We start from the raw sequence: 22,674 nt of genomic DNA, 5'->3' as shown, positions 1-22,674 counted from the left end.
AAGCAATATGAATCTTGAACCCATACATAACTAACAGCATTGTCTCAAAATATATAAAATGTAACTGATATTTCTACTCAGTGCTACCACTGTGTGAATGGTTGAAACACTATTGCTATCTTGTAGAAATGGCGTTAAGTGTTAGCACATACAAGAACTCTTGCCTAAGTTAGCTTTAAAAATTTTTCTATTATGAGTAAACTTTGGTTGCAATAAAATATTATCTTAGACACACAAACACATATACACACAAATACATATTGTTTTAGCATACAAAGTACTCGAGAATATTTGTAACATAGGCAAATTCTCAAGGTGTTTAAAGTGGGGGAATTTGACTGCATGAAATAACAAACTTTTTCCAGTACATCATCTGCATGGAAATAACATGTAGATTTCAAATGAGGCTACCTATGTGTTCATTAAATACTTCTTAGTACTGTCAGTTATTAGTTTATATTATTGATTTATTAAGATTTCATAAGAAGAATAAAAGCCATAAGATATATTTATTTTAAAAGTTTATAATGGAGAAAGTTAGCAAATTCCTAGGGCTTCCCTCACTGAAGAATTCCAGAATTCTTTAAGTTACATTTTTCTGAAAACTCTCTCATGCCCTCTGCTGTCCATCTATTAACAATTATTAAATAAAATCTTAATGGGCACTTAAATTTAGATAGTAAGAAATTCTCCACCTATTTCATTATTTGAGTTAGTCTTAGGAAACAATGTATTTTAAGAAATGCTTTTAATATTTTAAAATTATAGATGTAATATATGTTTATACACAAAAAATGAAAAATTAATTATCTCACTACTTAGAGATAACCATTGTTATCAAGTTGGAATTGTTTCAATGGAATATATTTTAAATACAATTTTATTTTAAAATTACTATTATTATCATTATAGAATTGAGATCATACTAAACATACAATTTGGCATTCTACTCTTTTCACTTAATATTACTGTGAGATAATAGAAAAAATATATATTGATCTCTCCTTGGTTCCTGGCACAGGGCTCCTGAAACCCTTGTAATTTCTGGGTGTAATTACCTTTCATTCTAATGAGGTGACTTTGGGTGGGCTTCTGGATGGCTCCTGGATGAGGGTTTGGAGAGCACAAACCATGATTAGAAGTTTGGAATTTTCAGCCCTGCCTCCATTCTCCTAAGAAGAAAGAAGGGCTGAAAATGGGATTAATGATTGATCATGCCTACTTGATGAAGCCTCCATAAAAATCCCAATAGTATGGGGTATGTAGATCTTCCATGTAGGCAGACAAATCCACACAAGGAAGGAGACACACCCCAACCCCAGGGAGACAGAAACTCCTGTTCTAGGGACCCTCCCAGACCTCACCCTATGTATCTCTTCATCAGGCTGTTCATCTGTATCCTTCATTATATCTTTTAATAAACTGGTAAACATGTTTTCCTGAGTTCTAAGAACCACTCTAGCAAGTTCATCAAAACTGAGAAGGGGGTTGGGGTGCCTGGGTGGCTCAGTCAGTTGAGCATCTGACTTTGGCTCAGGTCATGATCTCACAGTTTGTCAGTTTGAGCCCCACATTGGGCTTTGTTCTGACAGCGTGGAGCCTGCTTCAGATTCTCTGTCTCCCTCTCTCTCTGCTCCTCCCCTGCTTGCCCTCTCTCTCTCAATAATAAACATTTAAAAATAATAATAAAAACTGAGAAGGGGTTGTGGGAACCTCTGATTTGTAGCCAAATCAGACAGAAGTTGTGGGTAACCCAGGGACCACTACATGTAATTGGCATATCAAGTAGGTGAGAGCAGTCTTGTGGAACTGAGCCCTTAACCTGTGGGATCTGACACTATTTACAGGTAGATGGTGTTAGAATTGAGTTAAACTGCAGAACACCCAGAGTATCAGCAGAAGTGTTGTGAGTGTGGTAGTAGTGTGAGAGTAATGGAGAAACACACAGAAAGAGAACTGGAGGTTTTTCCTTTCCAATTATATTATGGAAGTTTTCCTATATCATTGAATATTCTTCAGAATATAATTTTAAATTGTTGCAGAATATTCCAGATATATACTGATTTATGTAACTACGACTATTTCTGGACATTTAAATTGCTTCACTTCTTCATTATCATAAGTAACTCTATAAAACAAAATTCTTTGAACGTAAGTTTTTTGAACATCCATAGTTTTATGCTTACATTAAATCCCCAGAAGTATAATTTCCAGGTCATGTATACACATTAAAAAAATTTTTTTTAATGTTTATTTTTGAGAGAGAGACAGAATGTGAGTGGGAGAGGGGAAGAGAGAGAGGGAGACACAGAATCTGAAGCAGGTACCCAGCTCTCAGGTGTCAGCACAGAGCCCAATGTAGGCCTCAAAGTCACAAACTGTGAGATCACATGAGATCACTCCTATAATCAGAAAAGCAGTTTTTCAGTCACTTTTCTTTAGCTTTATTTGAAAATAATCAAACAATGATTTTGCCACATGGACAACTATGGTTCATTTGCCAATTCCATTAACTTGGCTGTTCTCACAAGGAAATATTACCATAGAAACAAAATAATCTGGTAGGTATTCCTAGTTAATCTAAAAATATTTGGCATGTGCACAACAGATGTGAGTGCATTCTTAACTTGCTTAAACCAATGCCTTTTTCAAATTGATTTTCAAAGTTATCCCTGTGGGTTTTCATTAAAAAGACAGTTTGAAGAGCAGTTTGAATAATTATGACCAAATGAAACACAAAGCCGAGGACAGAACTAGTATATAGCAGGAACTTGGTGAACCTAAAAGCTAAGCATCTATCATAAGTCTTCAGTAGGAGGGAGAATAAGGAGGGAGAAAGAACTAGGAGGACAGAAAAGAGCAAATGATAACCTAAGAAAACACTGAATTTTTAAAAAGGTAATGGCTGGCAGAGAACCCTGTGACCTGGGACCATGAGGACTTTAGCCAAGTTCATTAGGACTTAGCTAGTCTATCACTATACCTCCCAGTAATTTGCACTTGGCCAAGGGCTTCAGTTTTCTAAGACATTTGGTTTCAGCCCTTGCATTTTATTAAACATCATTGCTTGAAGTTTGTCTTTACTAAAGAACTTAGGGAATAACTGGTAGGAGGAGGAAGGGGCACAGAAAGGGAGAGATATGTCGGCAAGCAGGAAATAAATCTCGTGGGTTTTTTTTTTTCCATTTTTATAATTGCCCACAGAATTATAGAAGATAAAAATGCCTTACAGAGTCATTTAGTACAATCCTTCTTCATCTTAAAGCTGAAGAAAGAGATCCAGGAGACGCAGATAAAGAGCCAGGTGACAGAGCCAGGAAATAGTCCCATGCTCTTCTCATTGCACTATGCTGACTGATTTTTCTTTGTAGGAGCATTTGTAGTCAAAGAGATCAATGCTGCTGTCAACACAAGTCCCGATCTCTCAGATATTTCTTTGTTACTAAGAATCAGTGCTATCCCTAAAATAAAAATACAGTAATTTACACGGCAATTTTGTAGCCTGTGCCTCATGTTCACATCCATTTATATCATTTGATCCTTACAAAAACTCTGAGGAAAGACAAGGAAAGTATTATTGACCTCGTTTTAAGGACAAGCAATTAAAACCCAGAGACGTTCAATGACTGGCTTAAGATCACTTAGGATCAGGAAGAAGGCAGGGCTCTAATGCTATTCCTAAATTTGTTATCAAAAGAGGGAGTTCATCAAAAAACACCAATCTGGCTCTTTACCCTCTTGCCCAGGGATTCTCCATCTCAGGGTAACCCCCACTAGTTTAGTGAAGTTTGTATCTAACCACCCACCGAGGGTACTTTAGTTTGCATCTAGTTCTCACTTTTTAAAAGCGCAGTTTCTTACCCCTTAACTTGGTCCTGATCCTTATTTAGTTCCTATATTTCTCCGTGGGTTAGGGCCTCCAGGGTCTCACTCCAGAGCTCCACCCTCTATCAAAGTAGTCGCGTCCCGGGTATCCAAGGAAACCACGCAGTCCTGCCCACCTTGTTTCTTCCGCGCTTTCCATTGGCCAGTTGGATTCCCAAGTAGATTTTTTTTTTTTTTTCCCTATTCCTCCAATGGCTAATGGGCTTCAGGCCAGCAGCGCACGCCTTCGGAGGCGGGTCTAACACGTGGTCTTACTACCCTTTCTACCCTGCGCATTGCCTCCTGGGATATGTAGTTTCTAAGCTGCTCAAAGCCCTTCGGACCTATCGTCCCCTTTGAAACTACCTATCCCATGCACCTTTGCGAAAGGGGAGGGCGCAGGCGAGGAGTCCAAGTCAGAGTAGATACTTAGAGCTTTGAAATTTCAACTTGCCGGTGAGGCGTGTGCTATTGAGGTTTAAATTGCCAGAGAAAGTGGTCAGTCTTGCTGTTGCTTCAACAAATCCTCTCAAACGACCCCCTTTGACTTGAGTAGGCGTAGTCGTCAGGTTGACTGGCTGGTGGCGAGACCGGCGTGTGGTTGAGGGGATTAGAGGGAGCACGAGAGGGGCGCGCCATGTTCGCCCCCTGCTCGGGCTGGGGGTTGGGCCGCCTCCGGCTCAGCCAGCTCCGAGTTGGGGCCGGCAGAGCTGCGGTTAGCTGGGCGTGTCGGGCTGGTTCGGCCCGGGAGTACGGCTCAGGTGGGGGCCAGCGCCAGCCTGGGTCCGAACCCACAGTCTCTCGGCCAGGCCTTGCGCGCCAGGCTCTGAAGGAGTGGGCGCTGCTAGTGAGCCCATTCGGTCGGCTGCGGGCGCGGCTTCCGTGCCATTTGGCCGTGAGGCCCCTGGACCCCCTCACCTACCCCGACGGTGACCGCGTGCTGGTCGCGGTGAGATCAGCGGAAGGCGGGGCGCGGGGCCTGGCCGGCCTGCAGGTGAAATACGACGAGGCGCTGAAGGAGGTAACCATCGTGTCTGACACCATCGACCCCCAGGCGTCCGTGGAGGTGAACGCGCCCCTGAAGTTTGGCAAGTGAAGTGAAGTGAAAACGGGTTTGGGTCCCAGGGCAAGCCGGCGACTTTCTGAAATTGGGCAGACGTGCACTTTTCATTGGTTCCTTTGACTTTCCAACCTAATTTATTGTCCGCCCTCGGAACCTGCTCCCCCTTTTTCTTTTTGTTTGTTTTTTCTTGTTCTACTGTGGGTTTCCTGGTGAAAGTTAGACATCAGGTTCGCAGTTAAAGACATTGGAAACCTCATATGGAATAATCTAAGTCAAATATTATTTGTGGAACCCTTATATTCTCCTTTGGCACTTAGTTCCTAATTTTTCTGTCACTGCACTTTGTCAGTAGCAAAGTGGTTAATTTTTCAGGGTTGTAGTTTCTTGACAATCCATTCAGTGCTCACAGCCTGGGGTCTGTTCCAAAACAGCTCTGTCTATAGGATGTTCCATATCTAACCTGGACCAAGTGTTCGCTTTGAAATAGGCACCCAACCTTTTACTGATACGTCTCCATTGTAAATTTTCCATGAGTAGCAGTCTTTGAAAACACATACACACACACGCACGCACGCACACACACACGCACGCACGCACGCACACACAGTAAAACTGCCTGGGAAACTTCAGTTGATAATGCCTGCAATGTTTCTGAGTATTTGGGCTCCATGATATTTCTCAAATGCAAGCCAGTGTGGACACATTGTGCTAGGGAAGTCTCCCCAGGCTCTCCTTCCTGACTGAAGGATGATACTAATGATGATCATGACAGCAGCTAACACTTCTAAGATAGTCTTTTCTAACCCTTACAATTGCGCTATAGAGTAGATACTGTTATTGGCACTGTTTCACCTAAGGAAGTGGGAGAGATAGCAAGTTTCATCAAGTGTTTATTGTGGGTGACAAAATAGAAAACATCCATGCCTTCGTGAAACTTCTGTTCTCATGGGGATAGATCAGCTATCTCTCAGATATAAAGTGGTGGAGCTGGAATGGGAATTGACTGCAGCCTGCTCAACCACTATGCTTTACTGCTTCTCAACTTCTTTAAACTAGTCTAGATGAATAAGAGACCCTAACCTCAAAATAGAACCCTCTGGGTTGGGGAGAAAGATTTCCCGTTATATTATCATAATAAAAAATGGACTAAGTATCGAAATAGAGTTAAGCAAAATTTTTATGGTAGCGCAGATAAAAGTGAAACCATTCATATTGATGATCCTTAACCTCATTTTTTTTGGTAGATTCCTCTTTTTAGAGCCAGAATCCCATTTCCAATTTACCATTTTCTACATGTCTATACACGAGCTCCTTAAATCAACATAATTCAGTTTTCTTCATACTTACTTGTTCCTCCAGTTTGTTTATACCTGTTTCTGTGAGTAGATAAGAGTAGCGTTGTTACCACTCAGTGTCTGGCCTTAACTTCTCTACCTACCTAGTGGGGGGCGGGGTGGGTAGAGTGTATTTAGAGTATGTTTCTTTCTCTCCATGTGTATCAACACTGCCTTGGATGAAGGCTATGTTGCAACACTACTTAACTGGGTAAACGTTTCTTGGTTACATTTGTTTCCATGTAAAGATGGGGTAAAACTGTTGGTTTGTATAATTTAGATTATTCTAGTATTGCTGTTTATTAAACCTTTATAGAGACTGCTATATACAAAACTGTAGAAAATTTTTTATGCCATAACTATTAAAATTGTGATATTAAGCCCCAGTAGTTTGTGTGTGGGGCAACAAACACAGATACATACTATTCCTGTACATGCTTTTAATTTATAGGAGATTTCAGAACAAATCTTTAAATCTTCATGAATATGAGAAGAGGCTAACTGGCATATTCAGTTTACCATAATGACTTAAAAATTTTTTTTTCTTTAACATTTATTTATTTTCTGAGAGACAGAGACAGAGCGTGAGCAGGGGAGGGACGGAGAGAGGGAGTCACAGAAGCCGAAACAAGCTCCAGGCTCTGAGCTGTCAGCACAGAGCCCGATGTGGGGCTCAAACCCACCCACAAACTATGAGATCAGGACCTGAGCCAAAGTCGGATGCTTAACAAACTAATCCACCCAGGCGCCCCTCATAATGACTTTTTAACTTGCTATATTCTTATTCGAACCTCTGTGTGTGTGTCTGTGTGTATGTGTTGTCTCAGTGGGGAAGAGGCTTCTATGATCTTTCCCAGGAATGTCTATAATAACTAGAGTCTCTGATGACCTCCCTGACTTGTCTCCTATATTACTTACTTTCTCTTTAGGTGATACAGGTCAACAGAAATCACTGCTTTATTTCTTAAAACAAGCAGAAAAGGGCACTACATCTGGTCCTGTTGCTGTGGTGGGACCCCTTAGGTGCTGACAACTGTGCTCTCTCCAGAGCTCAGTAATATTATGAACATAACTCAGGAGCTGGATTTCTAGGGGTTACTAAAATGCTTTGGAGCTCATTAGCCATAGTACTAATTTGCTTTTTCTTTTTCTTTTTTTTTTTTTTTTTTATTTCTAGATTTGAATATCAAGTCATCAGGGTCTGGCTGTGTAAAAGTCCAAAATATTGAGTGTGATAATTGCAAAATTGAAACTGAGCAGGGGACTGGCATCTTACAGTCTGTTAAGGTATGAAAATTTTTCTAATTGTGTTTCAATATTACTGTTTTAAAAAACCTTAAACTTTGAGCTGCAGTATCAAAATAAAGCTATTATTCTGAGTATCATGTTGAGAATGTTAAGTATTATTTATTCATCTTTCAGACATTTCTGGCAGAAATTTTACCTTGAAATCAGTTCTGTTCTGAAAGTCCAGAGGTTGTAGCAACTCTGAAGGTTTTCCTCATTTTTCTTTATTTTTTTAATTAAAAAAATTTTTTTAATGTTTATTTACTTTTGAGAGCACGAGTGTGCATACGAGAGCAGTGGAGAGGCAGAGAGAGAGAGAGAGGGAGACAGAGGATCCAAAGTGGGCTCTGGGCTCACAGCAGAGAACCTGATGCAGGGCTTGAACTCAGGGACTGTGGGATTGTGACCTAAGGCTGAAGTCAGATGCTTAACAGACTGAGCCACCCATGTGGCCCATCCTCATTTTTCTTTTAAATTTCATTTTAAAGTGTACAGTGAAACTAATAATACATTCTTAGTATTCTGAGATCTTATTAAGTTAAAGAAATTTTCGTTTTAACAAATGGTTTTATTCTGTTTATTAAAGAGTAAGGAAAGGGCCTTAAGCACTAAAAATATGCTTAATGAAATAACTTAGAGAAAGATAAATATATGATTTCGCTCCTATGTGGAATTTAAGAAACAGAACAGATGAACATAGGTGAAGGGAAGGAAAAAATAAGATAAAAACAGAGAGGGAGACAAACTATAAGAGACTCTTAAATACAGAGAACAAACTGAGGTTGCTGGAAGCGTGTTGGGTGGGAAGATTGGCTAAATGGGCAATGGGCGTTAAGGAGGACACTGGTTGGGATGAACACTGGATGTTATATGTAAGTGATGAATCAATAAATTCTATTCCTGAAATCATTATAACACTTTATGTTAGCTAAGTTGGATTTAAATTTAAAAAAATAAAAATAAATTAAAAATAAAAATAAATTAAAAAAATAAAAATATGCTTAAAATAGTAGTCACATTTTTAATGTATCAAGTAGCTCATTATTTAAGGATTAAGTAGGTATTTGTGCTAAACAACAAAGGATTCATCTTGTTTTGTAATAACACTTTAAAAAAAATTTTTTTAACGTTTATTTTTAAGAGAGAGAGAGAGAGAGGGAGAAAGAGTGAGGGGCGGGAGGGGCAGAGAGAGAGGGAGACATAGAATCTGAAGCAGACTGCAGGCTCTGAGCTGTCAGCACAGAGCCTGACGCGAGAGTCGAACTCACGAACCGTGAGATCATGACCTGAGCTGAAGTCAGACACTTAACCGACTGAGCCATCCAGCTTCCTGTAATAACACTTTTTTATTTAATTTTCTTAAAATTAGATTGGTCTCAGCTCTAAATGATTTCAACTACATCTCTGATAGGCGCTAGCTTTTCATTTCTACTGCTACTTCTTACACTTGCATTGTCAAGTACTTTTGTGAACTTTGACGGCATATAATTTTGTTGAAGAGAAGTCAGTCACCTTTGCTTCATAATTGCAAAACATTTTCATTTTTAGATTCATAAACACTAACTAGCATGTTTAATTTGATGCATTTAAAAATTTTTACATCATTTGTTTTTTGCAGCCACTTTTATTTGCATACCTTCTGTTGCAGGAAGTATGGCCGGATCACAAAAGATGAGTCTGAAAACAAAAGTGCAGTTAGTGAAGGTCCTCATACTCTAGTGGGAATGAGGCCCTGACTCCAGAATGAAGCTTCTTTTTATTAGGATAATTGCTAAAGGCTATGTGCATAAAGTCAGCCAAGCAAGTGTGTTAATCAATCTAATGGTTTAGCTTTTCAAGGTTGAATTTCGAGTTAACTGGTTTCTATATCACTAGGAAGGGTCAGGTGTGAAGGAGGATCCGGCCTTTGACAATGTTAATGGCTCTAGGCGTTCCTTATGAGCCTCAGCAGTGTTCAGCTGTGTAAACATGTCCTAAGGCCTTGCACCTTCTCCAGCCCTTCCCTTTTGAAGTCTTTTCCTTTGATGCTTCTCTCCTGCATCTCCCACATCTCCCCCTTTTCTTTCATTTGGCAAAGCTGGAAAGCAAAGACAGAGGCTCTTGCAAAGAGCCTATTCTCCGCTTCGTTGCTGTCCTCTTCTCCAGACTAGGTATATGCAAAGTAATAAGACAAAGATTAATATAAAAATACCAATCGCAGAAAAGCTTAAGGGTTTTATATAAGTCATTGGATTCAATTCCGAGATTCTATTAGTTATCTCAGATAGAGAAGGAGCACCAGAAATCATCTCAAGTTTATTTTTGAATGTTTCATAAATGTCCTTTTGTAATTGAGCTGTATCAGCAGAGGTATTGCCTTGATTAAGAAGGTGTCAACGCACCAGGTCCCATGATATCTTAGATTGATTATATACATGGGGGTGACACAAAAGGTGGTTATGTTCCAATCACACTGAAGCTTTATCTCTTGTTGTAAACTAATCAATTGATCTCCTAGAAAAAGAACAGCTTGTTGCAAGTCAGATAATTGGCTCTCTATTCAGCTATCGATCATCCGTTGGCTGTTCCACAGCCTTTCTGAATCTTGATGTCAGTTTTGTACAAAGTGGGTGGTTTGCACAGTCTGATGTAGCACAAAACCGGCTGTTGCTGCTGTTGCTGTAATAGCTATAATCCCAAGTACAGCAGTTACCAGTAAAGCTACAAACCGTAGGCTGCAGTGTAAGATATGTTTCAATATTTCATCCATGAGTAACATTTCAGGGGAGTGTTGCCAAAGCTGATCCATGATTACAGGCATCCAAACCCCATTATGTGCCTTAAGGTTATATAAGCTTTGTTTTTCCTGGTTAAGAGAAATAGTAGAATTAAGACAAGTATCAAAAGAACAATTATGGCAAGTAAGAAGATTGTTATCAGGGTCCCAATGAGGCATGCCTAATATAAACAGAGAAGGAAGTCTGACACATGCTTGGATTTTGTGAGTCTCATTTAATCTAAAAGAGATGGAGAATTTATTTGAAATATTCATTAAGTGGCCTTTCCAAGTGGCCATGCCTAATAATCCAGTACTAATTTTCCAAAGTTCTGAATGAACTGGCGCATCAGGTAAACGTGGGCTGGGGGGAGCCATCCCTCCTTCATGCCATACAATGGGTTCAGATGTTACATCTGAAATGATGTCGTCTTGATATCGACGCCATCGGAGCTCTCTTTTGGAGTATTTGGTCCAAACAGAGCCTACAGAGGCCCAATTCATGATGCTTCCTTTGGAAGTATTAAGAAGAACTCTATTAATCTCTCCTCTACAGAGCTCCCAATTAACCCATTCCTCAGGATTTATAATCTTTCTTAATTGACATCGAGGCAATTTAGGAGGGTGATCCTATGTAATTCTTTGACTTCTCATGGAGACTCCCTGTAATAAGCACAATATAGAGACATTAGTCCCATTGGGTATTTTTGTTATCCATGCCTGTGAATGAACTGTAACACAGTGTTCACCTGTTCCAAAGCATATAGGTGGCCCATCTGCACCTACAGAATATTCAGGGATTATTTTCCTTCTTCTTCTGGTTTAAATGGGCCTCTATTATCATAAGGTCCAGGCAACCAGACTGAATGATTTACATAAACTGGGAAAGAGGGATCATCCCATGTAATTAATCTATTAAGAGGTGGATTTAGAATATAAGCCCAATATGTGTGATTCTCTTTAGTGCTCACGATTAGGGTAAGAACCGACATCACGGCAATGAACAGAGTAGTAGAGGCTTAGGTGTTCCTGTTTTTTGGAGGATCTGTTCTGCTTCTAGAGTCATCTTCTTCATCTGACCCCATGTCAGAGGTTTGGCTTTGTTTTGTTTTGGTTTTTTTTTTGTAATCTTTTGCTCCAGGTCCAGTGGTCGAAAATTGTCAACTCTTTTTCTGTTCGTCCATCTGTTCATATTGTGGTTTTAATTGCCAGGCTGGGAGCCAGATAGCCCCGTCATCTGTGGATATAAGAGCAAATCCTCGACCTCACAATTTAACATACCCAGGGCACCATTGGTTATTATCATTTTTCCAAAATATTGGTTGTACAAAGGGTCTGGTATTAGAGACTGTGTGATGTTTTTCAGCTGCAGTGAGCTTTTGTTCACCTCTTAAATCCAAAAACTTAAGTGTAAATAATGCTTTCATTAATTGATTCTTTGGATTCAAGGTCATATCCCCAAGTTTTTGTTTTTGTGACATGGTTTTTAATGTATGATTAGTATGTTCAATAATAGCTTGATCTTGTCGATTGTAAAGGAATGCCTGTAGTATGATAAATCCCCCAGTTTTGGCAAAATATAAGAAAAGTGTGAGAAGTATAAGCAGGGCCATTGTCAGTTTTAAGATTCTGGGGGAGTCCCATTGTGGCAAATGCTTCTAAAAGGTGCTGAATAACACAGGCCGTTTTTCCTCCTGACAAAGGTGTAGTCCATACAAAACCAGAATATGTATCTATTGATACACATACATATGCAAGGCGACCAAATTGCAGAACATGAGTAACATCCATTTGTCATAAATCATTAGGTTGTTGACCTCTGGGATTAACCCCCTGAGAGTATGGAGGAATGACAATAGGCCCACAAGTGGGGCAGTGTGTGATAATTTCTCTAGTTTAAGGGAAATAGAAAAGTGTTTACTTAAGCCTTTAGCATTAAGATGAGTCAGATTGTGAAAATCTTGTGTTGTAATAATAGGAGCTGCCAATAAGGAATCCGCTGTAACATTTCCTTCTGTCAAGGGGTCAGGGAGGCCAGAATGAGATCATTTTTTTTATTTAAAGGTATTTTTTTTTAATTTTTTTTTAATGTTTATTTATTTTTGAGACAGAGAGAGACAGAGCATGAACAGGGGAGGGGCAGAGAGAGAGGGAGACACAGAATCCGAAACAGGCTCCAGGCTCTGAGCTGTCAGCACAGAGCCTGATGCGGGGCTCGAACTCACAGACCGTGAGATCATGACCTGAGCCGAAGTCGGACGCTCAACCGACCGAGCCACCCAGGCGCCCCCAGAATGAGATCATTTGTGAGTAATGTATATAGGATGGGATTGGTGTTGGAGACAATATTGTATTCAAAAAAATAAGACCATTCTGAGCCATCTGAATAAATATTAATGGTTTCCAAATTTTCAATCATTTGTTTAGAATAGGCTGAATCCGTTAAGATATTGATGGAGGAGGATACATCCTTAAGTAATAAAAATATGGCAAAGAGTAAAGAGTTCAGCCTTTTGTACTGAAGCATATGGGGATTTTACATATTTAGAAGTAGGACCATAATATGCAGAATAACTGGATTTGTTGGCATCTGTAAAATAATTAGGTCCATTTACAGGTACTGATTGTACAATTCGAGGCATGATAAAGGAGGTGGTTTTGATAAATTCAGTTAATTTGGATTTAGGATAATGGTTGTCTATGTGACCTATATAATCTGCAACTCCAAGTTGCCATGAAATGCATTGCCGATATGCCATGGATATTTGTGCATGAGACAGAGGTACTATAATTGTCTCAGGGTCGTGGGCTGTTATTTCCTTAAGTTTCTCCCAACCCTTAAAAACTAACATTCCAGGGGCGCCTGGGTGGCGCAGTCGGTTAAGCGTCCGACTTCAGCCAGGTCACGATCTCGCGGTCCGTGAGTTCGAGCCCCGCGTCAGGCTCTTGGCTGATGGCTCGGAGCCTGGAGCCTGTTTCCGATTCTGTGTCTCCCTCTCTCTCTGCCCCTCCCCCGTTCATGCTCTGTCTCTCTGTCCCAAAAATAAATAAACGTTGAAAAAAAAAAAAAAAAAAAACTAACATTCCTATTTTGTCTAAATATGTAGATACTTTTTTAAAGGCTTTGGTGGAAAGAAATATCCATTCTGTGATTCCATTAGCCTGCCAAAGTACTCCCATAGGAGAATGAGGTGATGGTAAAATTAACAAGGAAACAGGTAGTGAGGGGTCAATTCGAGTAAGCTGACTGGAAGCAATTTTTTGTTCGATCCATTGTAATTCTTGGGATGCTTCCGGAGTTAATTTTCTAGGGCTATTTAAATTGGAATCCCCTTTACGTACATCAAAAAGATGAGTCAGTTGATAAGTAGGTATACCTAGAGTAGGATGTAACCAGTTAATGTCTCCTAATAACTTCTGGAAATCATTCAAAGGATGCAAGGTATCTCTACGAACTTGAACATTTTGAGGCATTATTGAATTTTGTACTAATTTTTTACCTAAATAGAACAAGGGATCTTCAAATTGAATTTTGTCTTCTGAAATAATGAGGCCATATTTTGAGAGGGTTGCCTGAGCTGCTAAAAAGAGTGCATGCCAATCATGTCGTTAGGGTAAAGCTAAAAGGATGTCATCCATGTAATGGATGATCTTAGCATGAGGAAACTGAGATCATAAATATCGGAGAGGTTCTGCAACAAAAAGCTGACAAAGAGTAGGACTATTTAACATTCCTTGAGTTAAAACTTTTCATTGAAATCTGTTTATGGGCTCCTCATGATTAATTACAGGAACGGAGAATGCAAATCTCTCCGAATCTTTAGGGTTTAAGGGAATGGAGAAAAAACAATCCTTAAGATCAATAATTATAATTTTCCAATCTTGAGGGATAGCAGCAGGTTGTACTCGGAAGGCCAGGCTGTAGAGCCCCCATATGTTGTAGGATTTTATTTAGGGCTCAGAGATCAGTCAGCATTCTCCATTTTCCAGATTTCTTTTTTATGACAAAAACCAGAGATTTCCAGAGACTAATTTAAGGTTCAATATGTCCCGCTTCTTATTGTTCAGAAACTAAAGATTTTAAAGCTGCCGGTTTTTCTTGAGGAAGCGGCCACTGCTCTATCCATATGGGCTCATCATTAAGCCATTTAAAGGCAGCGCATATTTTTGTTCTTTGGCAGTGGCCACTAGGATAAATTTGGATATCCTAGCCTTGTGGCTTTGTGTTTGGGGAAAATCTCGAGGGGTGTTTTAATGTCTTGTTGATTTTTATCTAATCCCTTCAGTGGGTCATATCCCATGGCACATATTATATTTTTATTTTGAGTAGATATAGATGGGATATTAATATATGCACCCCATTGTTGAAGTAAATCTCTACCCCACAGATTAATGGCAATGTTAGCCACATAGGGTTTAAGAGTTACTATCTGATCTTCAGGTCCTTCACATCTCATAATCTGTTGACTTCTTTTTATTCCAAGAAGCCAAGTCCTGTAAAAATTACAGGTATGTTCTTAACAGGCCAAGATGAAGGCCAAAACTTTTCAGATATGATGGTAACCTCAGCTCCAGTGTCTACTAATCCTATAAAAGATTTATTATTAATTTTAAGATGTATTTTGGGACGAGGATCTTTCAAAAAAGTTTGCCAATATAATTGCTTTCCAGTATTGCCAAAACCTCCAGTTCTGATAACAGGATTGCTGTGGCCCACTGTGTAAGGAAGAATAAGTAATTGAGCAATTTTATCTCCTGGTTGAATAGTATAAGGGTTATTGGCTGATATCATAACTTGAATGTCATTTTCATAATCATAGTCAATAACACCAGGATGCATATGAATACCTTTAAGTGTAAGACTATTCCATTCAAAAATAAGGCCTATTGTGCCTTTTTCTAAAGGCCCATATTTAGTAATTATTGTCTTAGCTTTTTATCTCATTAGATATCCAATGAATTTATCTCAATTTATCATGCAAACAAAACTTAAATGTTTTAGTTACCAAAGACTTTGAAAGGTATCTTAACAATTACCCATGAAAACTATGAGGCAAACAAAGTTAACCATTACTTTAAGTCATTCTTTTGTTAACAGATTGGAACAGAGATAACATGAGTTTATTTGACCTTTAATAAACCTTAGTAGAATAAAGTTTTATATTTAAAGTTGATAATTTGAAAGACAAATCCAACAAATATAAATCAGTTTAAATACTAAATATGTTTTATTTACCATTTAAATCCTGGGAAGTTTGTTATAACCTTAGGATGTTATTATAAAGCATATCCTAAATAGGATTGTAAATTATTATAAATCTTAAAATTTTATTTATTTAATTAACGTGTCAATAAAAGATCCTAAAGGCGAATGTATAGCATTATATAGTTGTTAGCAAAACTTAGTTCCTTTAATATTGAAAAGTTTTACCTAAGCAATCAAAGACTTGATAAAGATGAAACCTAAAGCTTTGGTGTTTTTGGCAAAGAGAAAAGAAAAAACCTTTGTTTACATTGTCTTATCAAGAGCAGAACAGTCAAAGAAAACTCTGTTTTTTGAACAGAGAGAAAAGCGGAATTTTAACCTTACACCAGTATATTTTAAAAATTCCATTTATCTCAACCTTGGTAGAATAAAGTTAAAAGACATGTCTATCTTAATATTTTATCTGTGTTTTCTTAAAAGTTTATCATTGTTAATTTTTTCCTGTGGAACCAGTGAGGAAATTTAAAGTTTAAGGAAGTGTTTTCTTTGCCTTTTGACAGCGTACATCTTCCTGAAGGCAGACAGAGGCGCAGAGGGCAAAGAAAAGAGTTCACATGGTTCTAAAGTCTGTCAGCTCAGATAGACGATGCAGATACCGATTTTTGTTTTGTTTTGTATTATTTGTTTGGTTTGTTTTTGTTTTCCTTTAGTGGAATTAGGCAGCCTCTGTTGGGCCAGAGAAGACAGGAAGTTCCCCGAAACAAAAGGAGTTTTGGCAGCTGCTTGGGAATATTCCTTAAAATCTCTATCCTGAGGTAGACTAGCCAGAGACAATTGGCTCTAATCATCACTTGTGGGTGGCAGCGGAGGCCATTCTGGTAAAGTATTTTCCTCAGGTGCTATATGGCTTTGATTCCTTTGGAAGAAGATTCATCCTCAAAACTATCAGATGTAAAATCCAATTCATCTCCTTCTTCTTGATGAGTTTTTAATTTAGATGAAATAATATTTTGTTCTGAGTCAGACTGTAAAGGCTGTAAAGCCATCTCAAAGAGCATAAAAGACCAAACTTTTAAAGAAATGATATCTCCATTTTGATGAGCATGGGTAAGCGTTTTTGTAATTAATCTCCATTGTTTAAGGTTTAAAAGATTTTTTCCAGAAGGATTAAACCAATAGCAGTGTTTTTTAACCAAGTACCAGAGCTCATCAAAAGTTCCCCTTTGCACTTTTATTCCTGAACTTCGCAATAAAGTACGAAGTATGTTAGAGTGAGCTTCATGATCCTGAGACTGGGAGTTTCCCATACTTCACTATCCCAAAGCAGGGACTTACCCCTGTCCTACCGCTCTGCTTTGGTCCCCTGTGACTGTAAACAGAAGTAGTCCAAGACTGTTTGCCGCACTGAATCCTGCCGACTCCACCAATTGTTCCAGAGTTGCAAAAGATGAGTCTGCAAACAAAGTGCAGTTAGTGAAGGTCCTCATACTCTAGTGGGAATGAGGCCCTGACTCCAGAATGAAGCTTCTTTTTATTAGGATAATTGCTAAAGGCTATGTGCATAAAGTCAGCCAAGCAAGTGTGTTAATCAATCTAATGGTTTAGCTTTTCAAGGTTGAATTTCGAGTTAACTGGTTTCTATATCACTAGGAAGGGTCAGGTGTGAAGGAGGATCCGGCCTTTGACAATGTTAATGGCTCTAGGGTTCCTTATGAGCCTCAGCAGTGTTCAGCTGTGTAAACATGTCCTAAGGCCTTGCACCTTCTCCAGCCCTTCCCTTTTGAGGTCTTTTCCTCTGATGCTTCTCTCCTGCATCTCCCACAACCTTCCTTTAGTATCTGTTCACATGTGAACCATTTCAAATAAATTTAATTGTGCAAATGTCATAAAAGATTAAGGAATCCTATCATATGTCCTTTTAGCAAAATGATATGGTTTGGGTTCTTATTGTAAAAGATACACAATGAAATATTCATGTTGAATGACTAATTGGATGAGAATATTCATAGTTCCTTTTATATTGTTCACTCATCAGTGCTTGAGTTTTAGAATGCGCATTTAGAATATTGTCTTCTGAAAACTCAGTATCGTATACTTTCAGTTTCATAATCAAAATTAGAAGCTAGATGACACAAACATATGGAAAGATATTCCATGCTCACGGATTGGAAAAATTAATATTGTTAAAGTATCCTTACTACCCAAGCAATCTACAGATTCAATCCAATCCCTGCCAAAATGCCAATAGCATCTGTCACAGAACTAGATCAAATAATCCTAAGATTTGTATGGAACCATGAAAGACCCTGAATAGCCAAAGCAGTCTTGAGAAAGAAGAATGAGGTGTCACAATCCCAGATTTCAAAATATACTACAAAGCTATAGTAATCAAAACAGTATGGTAGTGGCACAAAAATAGATGCATAGATCAGTGGAACAGGGTAGTGAGCCCAGAAATAAACCCACACCTATATAGGCAATTAATTGGTGACAAAGACAAGAATATGCAATGGAGAAAGAACATTTTTTTTCAATAAATGGTGCTGGGAAAACTGGACAGCTACTTGGCAAAAGAATGAAAGTGGACTACTTTCTTACATCATACACAAAAACAAACTCAAAATGGATTAAAGACCTAAATATGAGACCTAAAACCATAAAACTCCTAGAAGGAAACATAGGAAGTAATCTCTTGGGCATCAGCCCTAGCAATATATTTATGGATATGTCTCCTCAGGAAAGGGAAGCAAAAGCAAAAAACAAAACAAAAACAAAAAACTCAGAATTACAAAATGAAAAAGTTTCACACAGCAAAGAAAATTATGAACAAAATATTTTTTTAGAATGCAAAGTATTTTGTTTTTGAACTTCTAAATTTGAAAACAAAACAGCCTAGGCAGGGGTGCCTGGGTGGCGCAGTCGGTTAAGCGTCCGACTTCAGCCAGGTCACGATCTCGTGGTCCGTGAGTTCGAGCCCCATCAGGCTCTGGGCTGATGGCTCAGAGCCTGGAGCCTGTTTCCGATTCTGTGTCTCCCTCTCTCTCTGCCCCTCCCCCGTTCATGCTCTGTCTCTCTCTGTCCCAAAAATAAATAAACGTTGAAAAAAAAATTAAAAACAAAACAAAACAAAACAAAACAGCCTAGGTTAAATAATGTAGTTTTCCAAAGCTGAATATGCTCATTTGGAGCTCAGTTTTTCTGGCTTGCAGTAAGAAAATAACTTCCTAAAATTCCTATGCAGGAACACTACTGTTTGATTATCTGTGATTGGATGAACTGACCAATCTCAGTTGGTAACATCCCTTTTTTTTTCCCCCTTGATAAAGGTTTAAAAAATTCTAGAACAGGCATATTTTTCTAGTCTTATACAGACAATCTCATTCTAAATGTCTCCTAAGAGGCATATACCATATACAGGAATCCATTTTTGTCCTTCTCACTTTCATATACTTGAGAAATCGGTGTGGACACACTCACTGTGCTGTGTCCATTCACTAACAGGAAGAAGACTTGATTAGTGTTCAGCTGTAAGCACCTTCTAATTATCTTGATGGGCTCACCCACGTTGACATGATCAGACACAAGAAACTTGGTTTTGTCCAGGACAGGAAGTTCAAGAAGTTGCTTCTCACCCTTGTTACCGTTCTAGTGAATGGGAGAAAATATTTGTGATGATATATATGATAAGGGGTTAATATCCAAAATATACAGAGAACTTAGCACAACTTAACACCTAAAAACCAGAAAATCCATTGGAAAAATGGGCAGTAGACCTGAATAGACATTTTTCCAAATAAACACATAGATAGCCAACAGATGAACGAAAAGGTGCTCAACATCACTAATTATCAGGGAAATGCAAATCAAAACCATAATGAGGTATCACCTCACACTAGTCAGAATGGCTAGTATCAAAAAAGATAAGAAATAACAAGTGGTGAGGATGTGGAAAAAATGAAGCCCTCATGTGCTTGGGAATGTACATTGGTGCACCACTGTAAAAAACAGTATGGAGGTTCCTTGAAAAATTAAAAATAGAAATATCATATGATCCAGTAATTGCATTACTGGGTATTTACCCAAAGAAAACAAAAACACTAGTTTAGAAAGATTGCAACATTATTTACAATAGCCAAGATATGGAAGCAACCCAAGTGTCCATCAGTACATGCATGACTAAATAAGATGTGGTGTGTGTATACATATACACACATGTACATGTACATGCTCACACACGCATGCACGCACAGGAATATTACTCAGACATAAAAAAGAGTGAGATCCTGCAATTTGTGACAACATGGATGGACCTAGAGGGTGTTACGCTGCAAAGTAAGTCAGAGAAAGACAAATACCATATGACTGCACTCATATGTGGAATTTAAGAAACAAACAAGCCGAGGAAAACAAAACAAAAAAGCAAAGAGAGAGAGACAAAGAAAGAAACAGACTCATAACTATAGAGAACAAACTGATGGTTACCAGAAGGGAGGTCAGTGGGGGGATAGAGGAAATAGATGATAGAGATTACACTTACCATGATGAGTACTGAATTGTTGAATTACTATACTATACATCTGGAACTAATATAACACTATATGTTAACTATACTGGAATTAAAATTCATAACTTAATAAAAAGTATATTACCATTAAAAAAATTGATGGTGACTTCTGTAGGCACTGTTCAAGTATAAAGATACTCAAAATAATCACAAGAGTCTGCAGATATAATTTTTTTTAAATCAGAAGCTACTATGCTGCTCTCAGTTTCTTTGCATTTCTCTCTTTTTTTCTTTTGGCATTTTTGATTCATTTGGTAATACTAAGATATCTTTTTTGTCACTTTTCTTCCTCCTGCCATTGTGGCATAAAACAGAAAATGGTTTCTCAACTTTGGCACTATTGATATTTTAGGCCAGATAATTTCCTGTTATCATGGGCTGAACTGTGCCCTGTAGCATGTTTAGAAGCATCCCTGGCCTCTACCTACTAAATGCAAATAGCACACATTATGACAATGAAAAGTATCTCTGGACATTGTCAAATGTTCTCTGGGGGACAAAATCATGTTTAGTTGAGAACTACCATTCTAGGCAAGTCCTTCAATTCTTCTGTTGCCTTATCATGGGCAACTTAGGCTGTTGCCCTCAGTGTGACTATATCCTTCTTCCAAAGACTCCAGCCATAGAGTGTGGGTTTTGAAATCATACAGAGCTTGATTCTGTTAATTTATATTTTGTTGTTTTCTAACTGTCCTGTACCTTTCTGATTCTTGGATTTCTTCCTCTGTAAATGGGAAAAAATATAACACTTATTTCTGAGTTGTGAAGATTAAAATCATAGATCATATAAAGTAGTTAACATTGTATTTGGTACAAAGAAAATGCCAAGTAGTGATAACTATTGTTATTAAAAATGATAAGTATTAATAATGATGAGCAATAACAGTAATTATTATCATCTTCTTCATCATTTATGTTTAGTTAGCCAGTTATGGTGGTCTTATATTCCCAAACGCTTCTTCAGTGAAGTTACTGGAACACGCAAATATCTCTTCTTATTCTCTAATGAGTACAGATGACTTATTTAACCCCTTTAATAGCAGTTGACTCTATTTCCTAGTTGATGTTATTATTCCAAACAGTGCATTTCTGTTTTATTACTGGTTCCTTTTTCTGCTTTATTATTATTTAAGAAGAAATGTATAAAATGTTGGAAATGTTTTTATGAGTCTCAATCAAATTTATTTTCTCCTCTATATTTTTGTATTTGTCTTTCAGAGTCAAAAATTACATGTTCAAACAAAAGGAGGCAAAGTGATCTGTCTGGGAACAGTTTATGGAAATATAAATATTCATGCATCAGATAAAAGTGTAAGATTAAAACTTTTTTTTTTTTTTTTTTTTTTTTTTTTTTAGCAATTACAGTTTTGTATCCAATTGGCTCACACAACTTGTAGGTAGGTTCTACAAACTTTGTGGCATAACATTCCCTCTTTTGAATGCATTTTAGTTCATTAGTAAATTAAAATTTGAAATTTAACTGATCAAATATTATACAACTTAAATTTTAGCTTGTGACTTAATACTTTTGACAGTTCTTTAGTTCTTTATTTGGAATCAATAACATCTTTAAATAATAAATGTTTAATCCAAGTTGTAAAGGGATGCTTATGAACATGGATTAAAATCGATCATTAAGTTATACTGCCATGATCAGGATTAATTTTTGTGTGTGTGTTAGATTTATTTGAGCATTTTTCTAAGACCTGTTTACTTTTCCTTTAGACTAGTAAAGGTTGAATTTCAAAACAACTTTCTTCAGCATTTTCCACAAGATGGCACCATTAGCATTACTGTTCTCCAAAAGCTTTTATTACCTATAGGGATTTTTTGGTTGTTCTAAAATAGCTTGTATTTTTAAGTTAACTTTTGTTGCTTTCTGTGATTTTGCCTACTATTAAGAATATAGATGTAATTTTGAAATATAAATTATCACAGTTTTCTTAACATTATGGATAATGTTTTAAATCTTTGAGAAAGATCTTGGTCACCTTTTATTTTACACTTACACAATTTGCGAGAATCTTTCTTTGTAAATTTAAATTCTCTACTCAGCTTTTTTCTGAGATAATTGGTGAGGACAAGTTATAAATATATCTTGTAGGTAAATTATTGTTGGCATAATTAAACAATGTAGATTTTAACAGTAACTGTTTCTACTATTGTCACTTTTATTTTCCATCACCTGTGTCTTAGAACCTTTAGGACATTGTTTAAACCCAAACATTTGAATTTATCCTTTAAATTAAACTAGGAAAGTATTGAAAGATACTGCCTGGCCTTACGTGGCAGCTTTTTTTGAGATGGCATTTAGTTTCACCCCTTGGATTGCTGTGGGCTTGGAAGTGCAAAAGCGAAATTGTCCCAACTTTGCAGCTCCTTTAAATCTGTCCTTTAAATGATGGCTTATGTGAATTGAAATGATTTAAGTTACCAGAATATTACATACTGATATTCAAATAAAGGTATCAAAGAAAAATTAAAATCATTTCTTAATTATTAGCTGCTGTTCCCACTCGTTAGTTATTTATTTGTTCCAACTTTCATGGTTTATTAAATATTCATTTATTCCTACTTTGTATTATACTATTTTGTTTCTTG

The 22,674-nt window shown here is 37.7% G+C and overlaps 2 protein-coding genes across 3 annotated transcripts in view; one reads left to right on the top strand and one right to left on the bottom strand.

Moving 5' to 3' along the window:
- CCDC146 (coiled-coil domain containing 146) overlaps positions 1–4,142 on the bottom strand; it is a 121,003-nt gene extending 116,861 nt beyond the window's left edge. The window contains exon 1 of the mRNA XM_043588674.1: positions 3,862–4,142. The gene's annotated coding sequence lies outside the window, so the exon portion shown is untranslated. The remainder of the gene's footprint in view (positions 1–3,861) is intronic.
- Positions 4,143–4,282: 140 nt separating this feature from the next.
- Positions 4,283–22,674, top strand: part of FAM185A (family with sequence similarity 185 member A) — a 76,344-nt gene continuing 57,952 nt past the window's right edge. The window contains exons 1-3 of one of the 2 annotated variants that reach the window (XM_043588676.1): positions 4,283–4,952; positions 7,439–7,548; positions 21,292–21,384. In XM_043588676.1, coding sequence (XP_043444611.1) covers positions 4,502–4,952; positions 7,439–7,548; positions 21,292–21,384 — 654 coding nt within the window. In that variant the 5' untranslated portion in view covers positions 4,283–4,501. The remainder of the gene's footprint in view (positions 4,953–7,438; positions 7,549–21,291; positions 21,385–22,674) is intronic. The other variant, XR_006298469.1, reaches the window with a different exon arrangement.

Source organism: Prionailurus bengalensis, chromosome A2 (genome assembly GCF_016509475.1).
Source record: "Prionailurus bengalensis isolate Pbe53 chromosome A2, Fcat_Pben_1.1_paternal_pri, whole genome shotgun sequence".
Lineage (NCBI taxonomy): Eukaryota > Metazoa > Chordata > Mammalia > Carnivora > Felidae > Prionailurus > Prionailurus bengalensis.
Note: the sequence above shows the minus strand (reverse complement) of the source record. Positions and strands in the feature narration are given on the sequence as shown.